General features: G+C 36.0%; 2 protein-coding genes across 5 annotated transcripts in view; one reads left to right on the forward strand and one right to left on the reverse strand.

The window, feature by feature from the left end:
* The window catches only part of gria3a (glutamate receptor, ionotropic, AMPA 3a), a 72,489-nt gene extending 66,521 nt beyond the window's left edge, over positions 1-5,968 (forward strand). Inside the window, exons 15-16 of the mRNA XM_046040385.1 lie at positions 5,097-5,345; positions 5,582-5,968. Of these exons, the coding sequence (XP_045896341.1) occupies positions 5,097-5,342 (246 nt within the window). The 3' untranslated portion in view covers positions 5,343-5,345; positions 5,582-5,968. The remainder of the gene's footprint in view (positions 1-5,096; positions 5,346-5,581) is intronic.
* Positions 5,969-8,747: 2,779 nt separating this feature from the next.
* thoc2 (THO complex 2) overlaps positions 8,748-13,183 on the reverse strand; it is a 29,264-nt gene continuing 24,828 nt past the window's right edge. Inside the window, exons 34-39 of one of the 4 annotated variants that reach the window (XM_046039027.1) lie at positions 11,430-11,561; positions 11,121-11,187; positions 10,868-11,013; positions 10,555-10,631; positions 9,708-9,754; positions 8,748-9,614 (exon numbers count right to left, since the gene is read on the reverse strand). In XM_046039027.1, coding sequence (XP_045894983.1) covers positions 9,727-9,754; positions 10,555-10,631; positions 10,868-11,013; positions 11,121-11,187; positions 11,430-11,561 — 450 coding nt within the window. In that variant the 3' untranslated portion in view covers positions 8,748-9,614; positions 9,708-9,726. Of the gene's footprint in view, positions 10,632-10,867; positions 11,014-11,120; positions 11,188-11,429; positions 11,562-13,183 lie in introns of those variants that run through there. The other 3 variants (XM_046039026.1, XM_046039028.1, XR_006823052.1) reach the window with 3 other exon arrangements.

Genomic DNA, 13,183 nt, shown 5'->3' on the forward strand with positions numbered 1-13,183 from the left:
ACTACAACAACACAAGCTATGACCCCCAAAATTACTATAGAGGTGAATCAATACCACTCTGACATAGCCTCAACATGAATTATTAAACTTCACAAATGTAAGATTTATAGCACTAGCTGTTGCACTGCATTGCAATAGATTGCACAGGTGTTCATGATATTCTGTCCACCCCCTGTACTTAATCAGACGGTTGGATTCATACTCCTTTTAACACAAAAATGTGATTAAAGTTTGAGATGCTGGCAACAACCAGCCTGAGAAAAAACAATTAGGTTTAAAGCAATAGAAATCACATTTCATAATGTAAAAGTGTTTTTAAAGTGTTCAAAATGAGTAACGTTAAAACATTTCCCTTGTGCCCTCTGAGGAGCTTTAGTCCTCGAGAGAATCAAGGCACTTTAGGTTGTTAGAGGCAGATACATACTTTGCTTTCAGGAGAAAAATCACATAAAAGAAATTTAAAGGCAGATTTAAATGAAATGTGACCTGTCAACTGAATGCAAAATTAACGAGCCTTTACATAATCAGTCACCAGAGAGAATGCAGAAGTGAGAGAAGACAGAGGATCTGTTGTATCCTGGTGCTGGTGACTAATATTTATATAACATAAAATGTGTGTGTTTTTATGTTTTTATGTCTTGAACAGTGACCATAGTATAGTACATTATACTTACTGATTATGATTTTTAATATTTAATATTAAGATTCGAGTTAAAGCTACATTTTTAAGATGTAGGCATTCAGAAGGAGGCACTGAATTATTTTCAGTGAAACAGATTCAAGATCAGAGCAAAAAGGTTTGTCACATGCTCATATATGTGCAGTGAAATGCACGGTGGAAAAATAAGAATTAAAAAAGGAAACATGAAAGATAAGAAGAATAAATATACATATAAATGTATACATTTTAAAATGCGCAATGTGCATAGTGGCCCGGTGAGTAGGTGGGCTGTGCAATGTTTCAATATCTAAAAAAACAATAATTAGTTTACAATAATTGAATTAATCATTTATTAATACATATATTTGTATGTATTTATATTTATATATATTTGATTTAAATTTTTTATGCATTTATTGTTTGATTAATATAAAATAATTTGTTCTTGGCAAAAACTATAAAACCTATGAACCATAGAAAACAGAAATGAGGCTTACAGTAAATTGTCTTGGCAAGAGCATATATGCTGTATGTGACTTACAGTACTTCCAGTATAACGTAGATTTTGCTCAGTGGGCCTAATTCAACAGTTCAGTTTTAGTGTTACTGCATCTCATAATTGACTTGTTTTTGCTCGCTACATTTCATAATATGTTGTATTTGTAAAAAGGTGCTGTAGCAATTCAAATAGTAGCCGTAGCGACAGTGCATTATTATAATTCTTGGTTTTTGCTTTCTTTTGAGTTCAGATCCTGGTAAATGTGAGTCAAGCCAGGGCTGATAAATCACCTGTTTGTTTTTATCTGTTTGAGTTCACTTTCCGCAGAGCTGTGAACTGCTATTACATCAGAGGTTTGGGACAGCTCACAGTGCTTTTCTCTTTGACAGTAAATGTCATGTGGAGTCATTCACCTTTACAGACCACACTGCAACGGGCGACAGAGCAAAATTACTTTAATGCTGTGATTTTGTGTCCCTGGGGCAAAAAAAAATACAAACCCAAGGTCCTTAGGGAGTCGGAAAGGAAACGGATGTCATTTTTTCCTTTTTCTCTCCACTACCCACATTGTTTGTCTTGAACAAGTGGCCCTTTTCACCTCTGAAGTCCCTTTGATTTCTCTGTAAGGCTCCAGCAGGGATGATGACTGTTATTTAGAGCTGCACCCTTTGAATTATGATGTAAAATCTTTTATGACTAAATGTAATTTCATCCACATTCAATTATCAGTTAAGTCCAGAAGTTCCCAGTGTAAAACGTGTGCTTCCTATTGCTATAATCTGTTTCTATCCGTAGAATTACAGTATATGAATATAGAATTACAGTATACTGATAATGATTAAACTTAACTTTTTATTGAGGTTTTTCACATAAGAAAATATACAGCGAAATATTTTAACATGTGAACCTGGAACGTGCACTTCAAATATTATTTAAAAGTCCATGGCCACCACCTGGTGGTGTGTCCGAGCCCTGGGTCTTCATCTGATGACAAGCAGATTGTTGCAGTTCACCCATTTTGTTTGCTTGGAGCTGAAAAAAATGTAGATTTATAATTAATAACAAGAGAAAAGGCAAGTCAGTAGAGTCAGAGTAGATCATCCTATCGCAATTCTGTGGGACAGGGTCATGACCTTAATTAGCTGTAGTTGTTTTTATGTGACTAAAAGTTCTTAAATGGAGGAATCAAAGCGCAGGAATGTAAATTTGACACCGAATCAGTTACTGTAGCCACACTTTATTGTAATGAATGTGATATTCCAAGAACACAGTTAAAATGAAAAATTGTAAATTTTTAGCCAAATGGATGAAAACGAGCAAGTCATCCTCATTGTGTCTCTAAAAAGCATCAAAAGACCTCAGAGCTTAAGCATCCAGAATGTGTCATTGTACAAATAATGCCATTACAGATCACCGTATGTAGGATCTTCACTGCATCTAAATTGATTTATAAAGTGTAACAACCACTTAGTTTAAAGTCCGTGTTCGAATGTTTCTCTGCCCCTCTGCCAACAAAAGACATAAAGTAGTGAAACAGATGAGTCTGCATCAGAGGAAAAAAAAAAAAAAAACGATTTAGAATTTGGCCCGCTGGCGTGATTGTTGGTGCAGGAGTGTCAATTCTAGTTTGTTGTTGCATTTGAATTCATGTATCCAAGTTGCTATTTGTCCTTGTCATCATAACTTGCCTTTCAAAGAGCTCTGACTGGAGAACAGGACTGCAGGCCATCCACTTAACATCATGCATGCATTCTTTGATTCATTTATTTTTGTATAAATAATCAGTAAACATGCCTTCTATGTATTCACTTTAACAAAGAATACAGTGGTGAATACAATATATTTAATAATGTTGGATTACAAACACTGATCTTTTTTCTGAAAGGAAATAAGCCTGGAAATCTGTCAGTCAAGGAAATCAAGCACAATGTCTTGCAAAACAAAACCCCCAAACTATGACTCTTCTCATCAGGGATGTGGTGTCTTTAGAGACTCCTTCAACTCATTTTCCTTGACCTCACCTGGTTGGTAATGATTCAAAAACATAAACTCAGAACACTTCCGATTTGATTCATACGTTTGGAAGCAGGCCTATAAATCAACACGTCTGCTCTTCTGATTGGCACAGATGTTTCTCCGTGTGGGAACACAGATTTAGAGGGGTGATTTTGTGAGACATTAGCCTCTAATAACTGTCATTGAAATTGAACTGCTGTGTTTTGTCTGTTAGTCAAGAAAGGGTTCCTGTTAGATCCACCTTGCTAAACATCAAAAAAGCTGCCCATAGCAACAAAAAAAAGTGCCCTCAGCAATTACTACCTCTGTTTTCTTTCATTCTGTTAAAGCTATGCAGCAGCTGCTTTATTCTGCAAGTTCAAATCTTTTCTCTTCATTGTGATCAGTGTGTGCCGATTACTCAAAGCGATATAGGTGGGGTCTGGCATGCTAGGGTAGTCATGGATTATGAGAGATCATATATTTATATATATATACATATATACTGTAGTGTTGCTTGCTATCTGTGATGTGTTGGCCAGGACCCTACTCTATCGCTTTGCACAGTATAAAGTAGTTAAAAAAGTTGAATAACATAAAATAACATAATATAATGTTATTTATGTTATTTCCCACGTGAAGAACTCCTGTAAACCTTGCAGTATTGAAACTCAGTGAACAAGGCATCTTAGACAAGCTGAAAAACAAATGGTGGTACGATAAGGGTGAATGTGGAACCAAGGACTCTGGAAGTAAGGTCAGTCGCTGCAGGTCTTTTTATACTGATTGCAAAATGCATTTTGACTTAACTGTTCATATGCAAACATCTAAAGCACACATTCTCTCAGACATGTTAATCAGGACACGACACATATCTGAAAACGTGCTTGTGTAAACCATTAAAAAATAGATTCACTTTACACATAATTTATTCACACTCTGATCATGATTCATTACATTAACATGACTCCATTACTACTGTACGATATAGACAATCCCAGATTTGTAAAATTGCAGCATGATCACACACTATTTTTTATTCATACCATTAAATTTTTGAAAAGTTGAATCATAGAATTGAAACCATTATACTGCTATTTTGTCATCCAAACTTTTATTGAAATTTAGTTTATTGGTGGTCTTCATCATTTGTATGCAAACTGCGTAGAGCAACTCCCATATGACTGTCTAGTTCCCCAAGGGCATCCTTATTCTGACTGTCCAAACTGACCTTTAAATACCATCTGAGCACAAAGTGGTCAAATGATATTTAACAGTCATGTCTCATAGATGGAGTGTCACAGTAAGGAACATTTTTTCTTTTATTAATATAAAGAACTTTATGAGCCAGTTAAGTGATTTTTTTAAGGTAAAAAAAATTTACTACCTTTAAGGCTCCAAAATATCCCCCTGGTCAGAATGCAAATGGTAAATCTCACATAAATTAATTTCAATATTACTGTTTGGCTTTTAATAGCAGCAAAATGGTTCAGTTCATCCACAGCTTGCCACTTTGATTGTACAAATGCAATGTGTTGAAGTTGAGCAGCTATGATAGTGAATCAAGGGTTTAATCTGTAGACCTGTACGACCACGACCGCCTTCCGCTAGACGTGGACTCGTAAAGAGACCATAAAGCAGGAAAGATGGCAACTCTCTCTACATTCACCTTCCCAGCTCAGTAGAGTAGAAGTGACCTGAGAGGAGGAATTAGGTGCATTTAAGTTGTTCCAGTGTATCTCTCTTGTAGGCTAAATCAGGCATATATTTCTCAGAGGGTTTTGTAGGCACATTTATCAACCTCCTCAGAGTTACTGTGTAGTCATAGCCCAGCAGGATGTACATATAGGATTTGTGTTGGTGTGGGTGTTAATGTTGTTTGAGGTCAGCCTCAGAGTGCCAGTTTAAAAAAGTCTTAACGGTGGTCTTTACCTCCCCCAGGACAAGACAAGTGCACTAAGCCTGAGCAACGTGGCAGGAGTCTTCTATATTCTGGTTGGGGGGCTTGGCCTGGCTATGACTGTGGCTTTGATAGAGTTCTGCTATAAGTCACGGCAAGAAACTAAAAAACTGAAGCTGGCAAAGAATTCCCAAAACTTTAAGCCAGCCCCTCCGGCAAACACCCAGAATTTTGCCACGTACCGTGAAGGCTACAACGTGTACGGGACAGAGAGTGTTAAAATCTAGAGGGTACGTCTTTTGTTGTTGCTTCCATGCTGTGTTAGTGTAAACATAAAGTCAAACACAATACAGGAATTTACTAGAATATTTAAGTTTTTATTAACTTCAAGTTAATTCAACCCAAACGTTCTATTGTTTATTTTACTTGTGTGTGTTTTATTTAATGATTTTATGCTGTAGTGGCAGCTGAATATTTTAGTTACTTCATTTGATCCTTATCCTTTGCACATCTCTTGGCTTTGCAGAGGTGAAACGTGTCGATTCCCGCTGGAGCGTCTGGATGGAAACAGCCACTCTGTGTGACCCCGACACCCTGAGGCTGGCATCCTGGAGGCCACAGCCTTCTTTGTCATCAGCTTGGACCCAAGCCTACAAGTCAACAAGTCAACAAGTGCTCATTATGGGTTGTGAGGCCTGTCACACTAACAGAGGGCAATGACGCAACAGGACCTTTGCTTCTGGAAACATGAGATTTGCCTCTTGTAGTGCCTTATGGAGCATTTCGGCGTCATTGCAATGCAATTCAAATTTAATTCACTTGAAAAAAATAATGTGGAACTACGGCAGAACATTGCTTCAAATGACAATTAGATGAACTGTTGTAATTTCAGTTGTTTTCTATTTTGAAGAAGAAAAAAAAAAAAAGCCATGATTTGCAATCAGAACATCCTGGAGTACTTATTAAGTCATTTGAATCTTTTACAGACATATTTTTGTGGTGAAATCTTCAGTTGGATAAATGTTATATTTAGTGAAGTAAAGTAAATTTCTTGTTTTACTATAAGACTATTTTTAGTTTCATGATATTTAGGACAAGCATCAATCAATAGGGTAAGCATCAATTAAACTGACAACGTTGTACCCCAGTTTTTACTCAATAATATGAAACTAGTGGTCATCTGAAAACGCTTAGGTGGTGTTATTTTCAAAGCCTGTTGGACATCATATACAACTGACTGCATTCACTTAGATGCATCTTTTCAATCAACCATGTAAGACTGCATTTGTTTCTACTGCCACTATTTTGAAACAAGACATTTTATTTATTTATTTTTTAAATGAGGTCCGCTTTTAATCACTTAGTGCCATATTGTTGAAATCAAACGCATTATAAATCCATAGGGACTAGGAGAGGGACCCCTTTTTATGTATCAGCATATTCAAACGGTTTAACTGAGCTTATGGTTTACACTTTGTACACACTTAGAAGCTGTTCTCATGTAAATGCAGTATCTGCAGCTGTGAATCTCTACATTTTTGGTAAATGATAACACACCATAGCTTCTTTGGTTGTGATAAGCTTTCTGTGTCTATGCATTATGCAGAAGGTGAGCTGGTAAGCTGTACATTGAGGAAAGAGCTACAAATGAAACATGTGTCTGTTTGTATAAGTGAACGTTTTTATAAACTAAAGAAAAAAACAACAACCTACAAACGCTACAAACCATGTACGCCTACATTTGTTTAGTATATCAGACTTTCTCATCCTTTTTCTCCCCAGATAAAGTGCATGTGAATTTGGTGATAGTTTGACCAAAATGCAACTCGAAATGGAACCCTGGCTTAGTTAGTGTCCAATAACGACATTTGATCCAGTTTGGTTTTAGTTTTTCCAGGTCATTTGTAATGGTACCTCAGCCATGTGAGTTGCATGTATGGACACAATGAACCTCTGTGGGGAGGTCATGTACAAAGGATTTTATTACATTTCCTTAATAAAAGCAGGTTTATATTCATCTTTTTGATGTCCATCTTTTTTACATGTAAAAAGAACAATCACCAAATGTTGGATAATTTTTACCCGTGACAAAAAAAAAAAAAAAAAAAAAAAAAAAAATCTATGGTCAATCAGAAGAATGAGTCTTATTACAGAGTTTAACAGACAACCAGGATATTTCTCTTCCCAATCATCTTGAGTCATGTTAGTATGGAAACCCATTTGTGCCAAGAAAAGAAAAAAAAAAAGGTCTACATGATGAAGGCAAAATTAATTATGGTTAATCTAAATTAACTTACTAAGCCAAAAATGATTCCCATCATGAAACACTGACATTTTTAATCCCGTGGACAATTTTCCTCTGAGTAAATTTAATGCTGCCAGGGGATGTGCAGTTTCATTTATGAATAAATAATTTCTGATTCAGAATACAGCAACTCCAATATCCTGCCAAGAGCAGATGATGTCTCTTTTAAAGTTGAATTCACTTTTCTGGACATGTTGAAGGTCTGAGGGTAACCATGTTTTTAAGTGTGTCATTTTATGTCACTATGATCTATACAATAACCATCTGCACTTAAATACCATAGTGTTGCCATTAATAAAATGATTGAAATAATAATAAATAATAAAATAAATAATAATAAAAACATGGTCAGTAGTATCAAGTTATGTTCAAGTATAATTTCGTTAGATCTGTTAAAAGTCTGGTGCTGGTTGCAAAAAAATGTAACTATCAGATCTGGTTTGTAATTCTGAGTTACCAGTGTGCAATATCATTCAAATTAGAGACTGCAGATGGAAGGGACACCTGCTGCCTTCAGAGAATTTCCTTCATATAGATAAATTTTCTTTTCTTTACCTGGCATCAATGGGTTTCATATTTTAGGGGGTAAAGGGGGATTTTATTTTAAGCATGTACTTTGTGCGTCAGTTACACTTTATTCTAAAAGGCCCAATAATTTCCTAGTCATTTTCTGGTACATTTGGTACAAATTGCTGGAAAAATCTGAGTCATTTGCATTTAGATGGTTGTGCTGAATTCATAAACAGGTGTTGGAAGATCTGCTAATATACCTTTATGACTGACAAAGGAAAAATGTATTACAGGTTACATTCGCCACATTTGCTAAGTTAAATGCTTGTCAATAGACACATTTTACATTTGAATGCTTACACCGCTGATAGTAAGACTATAGGTTATGCAAGCAGTTCCTTGAAATTAACTGGTGCACATTATTCCAAACAATGATAACTAAATTAGTTTCTTTCAGAAATTTTCCTGACTTTACTGTTCCTTTTTGGAAACTTAAGAAACTGGGATCCATAAAATACATACATATTAAAATTAATCATATTAGGTTTGACATCAGGGAGGTGAAGAAAACCTGGTGTAGGAAGGACAGTTAATGACAAACTAAATTACCAGTCTTTTAATTCAACCATATTAAAAAGGTTCCAGTCAAGTGTCAAGCTAGGCCTATAAGACTCGTCACATAAATGTATTTCAGTGTTCTGGATCAGACTACACTACAAACTACATGACAACTGAGGGACGACACAATTTCTACCATCCTATATCTGAGGTACAGAGAGTAAAATTCAAACCCAGTTTCCACAGCTGCTGAATAACTTATGTGGATAATAAGCTTCCTATTTGTGGAGAAGAAAAGAAACAAAAGGTAGAGACCATATCAAAGTGACACACTAGGAAAACGTATTTATTGTTTTTCTGTTTTTTTTTTTAAAAAAAGAACAAAAGCTTACACTCATTGAGTACAGCAGATAAAATCTCCAAAAGTCATTTTGAAACAGTTGTATTTGGAGTACAGAGTTTGAGAATTTGTGTGTGATTTTTTTTTATTATTTTGTTTTTTACAATTCTACATTTGAATGAAGGTTGAAATGGCATTTTTTTTTTTATAAATTATGTAAAAACCTGATTAACACAAAATCACAAAAGGACAGTAGGGGACATCAAAAAACAAAGAAAAGAAGAAATAACATGATGTGAATTTCATGTTACTCTCTTTATTATTGTACACAATATACAAACTGGTCCTATTATCATTTTCCTCACTTACGCCTACTGTCTTACTTGGATTAAAAGATGGAGATAAATAAATAAAATGTATCTAAGTATCTCAAAAAGGATATGAGGTAAGTGAGTATGGAAAGCATGTTAACTCCAATAAAACGAGCATAAAGCAAAGCCTGACAACATACAAAAAAATACACATTTTCAAGCATGAGATTATTGAATCCATGACCAGATGAGATCATTTCATACAGTAACCACTTTACTAATTAGAACAACAACAATGTGATTAGAGCAGCACACTGTGCCCATATGAATAATAAAAAAGAAGAAAAGGTTTGCTGTATACTGAAATAGAAAAATAATGAGGTGATCTGTAAATTGAGATAACTACAGCTAACACTTGGAAGGGGGGGGGTTTACAGCAAAACAACAGGCAGAAATGAGAGTACGAGTTACTAACGTAGCACAGGGGGAGTTTCAGATGTCTTGCAGATAAAGAAAAAACACAGCTTCTCCAGTTCTGCTGTGGAGCGGAGGCGAGAAAATATATGAAAAACTGCCCACAAAGATGTTGTATTGAGAGATGTTTACAAAGAAGTTGAAAGTGTCTTACCTTCAATGATTAGTGCACATTATCTGTGCTTGTCAGAGGATTTATGAGTATGATTGTTAAGGGAAATGGGAAATTAATCAAAGACTGAAATGCTGACAAGTACTTAAATTACTGACTGCCAAAAACAACGGTTTTGTCATAGCAGGTGAGCCTCCGAGCATCCAGGCCTCTTTTTCATTGTCTAACTGTGGGATTGTGACAGGTTGTAGATTCGGAGTCCCCAAAATATTGATATGAATGAGTCCCCCCTCCCCAATCACAGGAAATGACAAGAACTTCATCCACTCCCCTGAAGATTGCTAGTGTGTAAGAGTGCATGCTTTAATGAGTTCCCAGTTAAAGAGCACATGATCAGTTTAGCTCGTGTCAGAGTGGGCTGAACACAGAATTAGCCTGCAGTTAAGAGCTAAAATGAGAAAAGTTGAATGGTTATTGGCTGAGGATTAGTGCACTAATTAGGTTGACGTGAAAATGGTTGGTATCTACAGTTATTGCATCTGAGTGTATTTGGTGACACATAACAGATATAAATGGAGGTAATTCTCTCATAGTGGACACAAATTGGAAACAAATTGAGTGCAGTGAGTGGCTGTAGTAAGCACATGTTAAAAGACTGGTGAACAGGAGCACAAATGTTTGCATCATTTTAAAACAAGCCAATTCATCCGTCAATGAGGACCAAATGTGGCCCTGAGCAAAGGAGGTGCCTGGAGTTGATTTGGTGAAGCAGTGATGTTAAAAAACTACAATTTTAGAAAGACTCCACACCTTTAAATACCAAAATATTCACACCTGACAGTACAAAATACGCCCATAATTATAATTTAGGTGGCACGTTTAAGGATATTGCTTTTTCTCTTCCTTTCCTCCGCTGCTTTCCCTCTTCTCTTTCTTTTCAGATTTCTCCTTATCGTGTCTGGACTCCTGTAGCACAAGAACACAAAGACGCATGAATTGAAACAGATCAGTAGGAATGGAAAGAAAGCTACGTGAATATTTAGCAAATAAATCTTTTATTGAGAAATTGAAAATGCATACTGAAAAAGCTCCTTAGACGAGGGGCATTAACACTACAAGTTCATGAATTAAAAGATCATGTGCTCTAGAAACAGATCAGGAGAGAGTGAGACACTGGTGGAGGGGAGACGAGCTGAGGTGACCTTTTTGCCTCCAGAGGACGTTCGCTCAGGTTTCACAGACTCTGCCTTCTCTTTGCTGGACGATTTGGATCTTTTGCTCTTCTCTTTTTCAGCCGAAAGTGGGGAGTCACAGGTAGGACTTGTGCTCTTGCTGTTTTTGGAAGAATCTGGGAAGAGAAGATTTAGTTAGCGTGGGGTTTGATTTTTTGTTGCACTTTGTGCACTGTACTTTCTGGGGAAATGGCTACTTCAGATTTGTCAAGAACAAACGTACTGGTTCCATTCTCATCCTTTTTACGTTTGGTTTCTTGGCTCGCCTCGCGGTCATTGACAGCATGGTCCTAAAAGAGAAACAACACAAATCCTGACTATGAAGAATTAATTTACTGAGAGTTGTTGGTCAAGCATTTACCAACAATAGCCTCCATTTGTGAAAACATTTAACCTATCCCTTGTTGCTACTCGTAGTCTCAACTAATGGACACTGGCAAACTTTAGATCAAAAGGTAAATACACTTATATTACACAAGGATGACCTTTCCCAAACAATGTGACAAAGTGCAGCGCCTTGTTGAATACTGACTCTTTTCCTTTCTTTCCGATCCTTTTCTTCCTTCTTCTCTTTGGATCGGCCTTGTGTGCTGTCTGTATCTTTCTTCTCCATCTCCCTCTCTCTGCTCTTGGACCGGGCTACTGAATTGTAGTTGACGTGGTGCTGCAAAGATAATTATATATGAACAGAACAAGACAAACAATAATATTTTAATGTTGTCAGGGGTGCCTTCACATGGAGTGTGGATACAAATAAATAACCCACATTAGTTACATAACAAGGGTGATAACAAATAACTACTGAAAGACTCTTAGTTACCCCATGATGATCTAATAATTTCAAAATATTGACTAGCAATCATATTTCTATTCGTATGCATTACTGAGATTTAAAATACTTGGAAAAACCACCGCATGTGAATCTGCCAAATACATTTCAAGCATATGTTTTTCAAGGAAGGAAATGTCATCATCATGCACAGCTAATGGTGCTCAGACTGTGAGTTGGTTATGGTATTCGATTCATTACATCACATCTTAAAAAGGTACAGGAGTACCTCTTTAAAAAAAACACCTGACTCAGCTGTTTCCAATGCCAAAAAAGCCTTAAAGAACATGACACTTGCTACAGATCCGTGTGTTCAAACCAATATGATTTAGCAATTATCACAACATGTATTAAGTAAAATCCATTGGTAACTAGCAGATTAGGGTTTGCTCCCAGTGAAATAGGTAACAGACCCCAAAACTGTAATTCTTGGCTCATGTTGAAATTAACTGGAAATATTCTCCATAATGTATTACAAAATACAGTGGGCAACACTTTAGTGTAAGTCTCCTTATCTAGCATTAATAAGCAGTATATAAACATTCAACACAATGTTTGACACACTATAATGTAGCTGGAAGTGTTTATTGATGAATAATCACTATAACTCCTCCTGTTGTCAACAGAAGTGGAGGCCTGTGTATAAACAGATAATGAATATACAATATAGTCAAACACTGCTATAAGAACATAACATTTGTTTTCAGATTATATGTTATATGGGGGACTTAGAGTAAAGTGTTACCATAGAGGGCATATATAGTTCTTTTTGCAAAAGAGTTGATGTGGAAATAAGTGATGTATTACAATAAATATGGTCCTAAGCAGGTGCAGGCTGTTCAGTGAGTGGGATGTTTTCCATAATAAACAGAATGCATTCAGTGACACACAAAGACATTTTAGTCAAGTTTTTACCCTGACAGTTTTTACAGCATCCAACCTGCTAGGACTTCATATGTTATTGTCTTGTAACGCTGAATCACAGAGACAGTAACGTTGACACTGATTAACAGGATGAAGTGCAGAGTGCAGATGATACAAACATTTCCAATGAAAGGCAGCAATTCTAGCCCTGTGTCTACTAAATATTAGCTTGAGGTGGAGAATGCTGATGCTGAAATTATTATTTTAACATAATTTAGGTTAGTCGAGATTTATAACTTTTCTGTTCATTAATGTCAAAAAACCCGATTACATCCAATGTGAGTGAACATTGGGACAAACAAAACTTGAAGAGACCCACAGGTGTTTGGTGTTTATGCTACACCTTTCAGCATTTTTCTGGTTATCAATTGGGTCTAAATGGACTGTAATTATTTTTTCTGAATTTATCTTATCAAGTGACCAGTTAACTATAAGAATTGCCCAATATTTCTTAAAAGATTAAAATCAATAAAATAACTATGTGCTATGTGAAAGGGGATTCTTATATTGACAAACCAAGATTATCACCTGAC

This window comes from Micropterus dolomieu, linkage group LG23 (genome assembly GCF_021292245.1).
Source record: "Micropterus dolomieu isolate WLL.071019.BEF.003 ecotype Adirondacks linkage group LG23, ASM2129224v1, whole genome shotgun sequence".
Lineage (NCBI taxonomy): Eukaryota > Metazoa > Chordata > Actinopteri > Centrarchiformes > Centrarchidae > Micropterus > Micropterus dolomieu.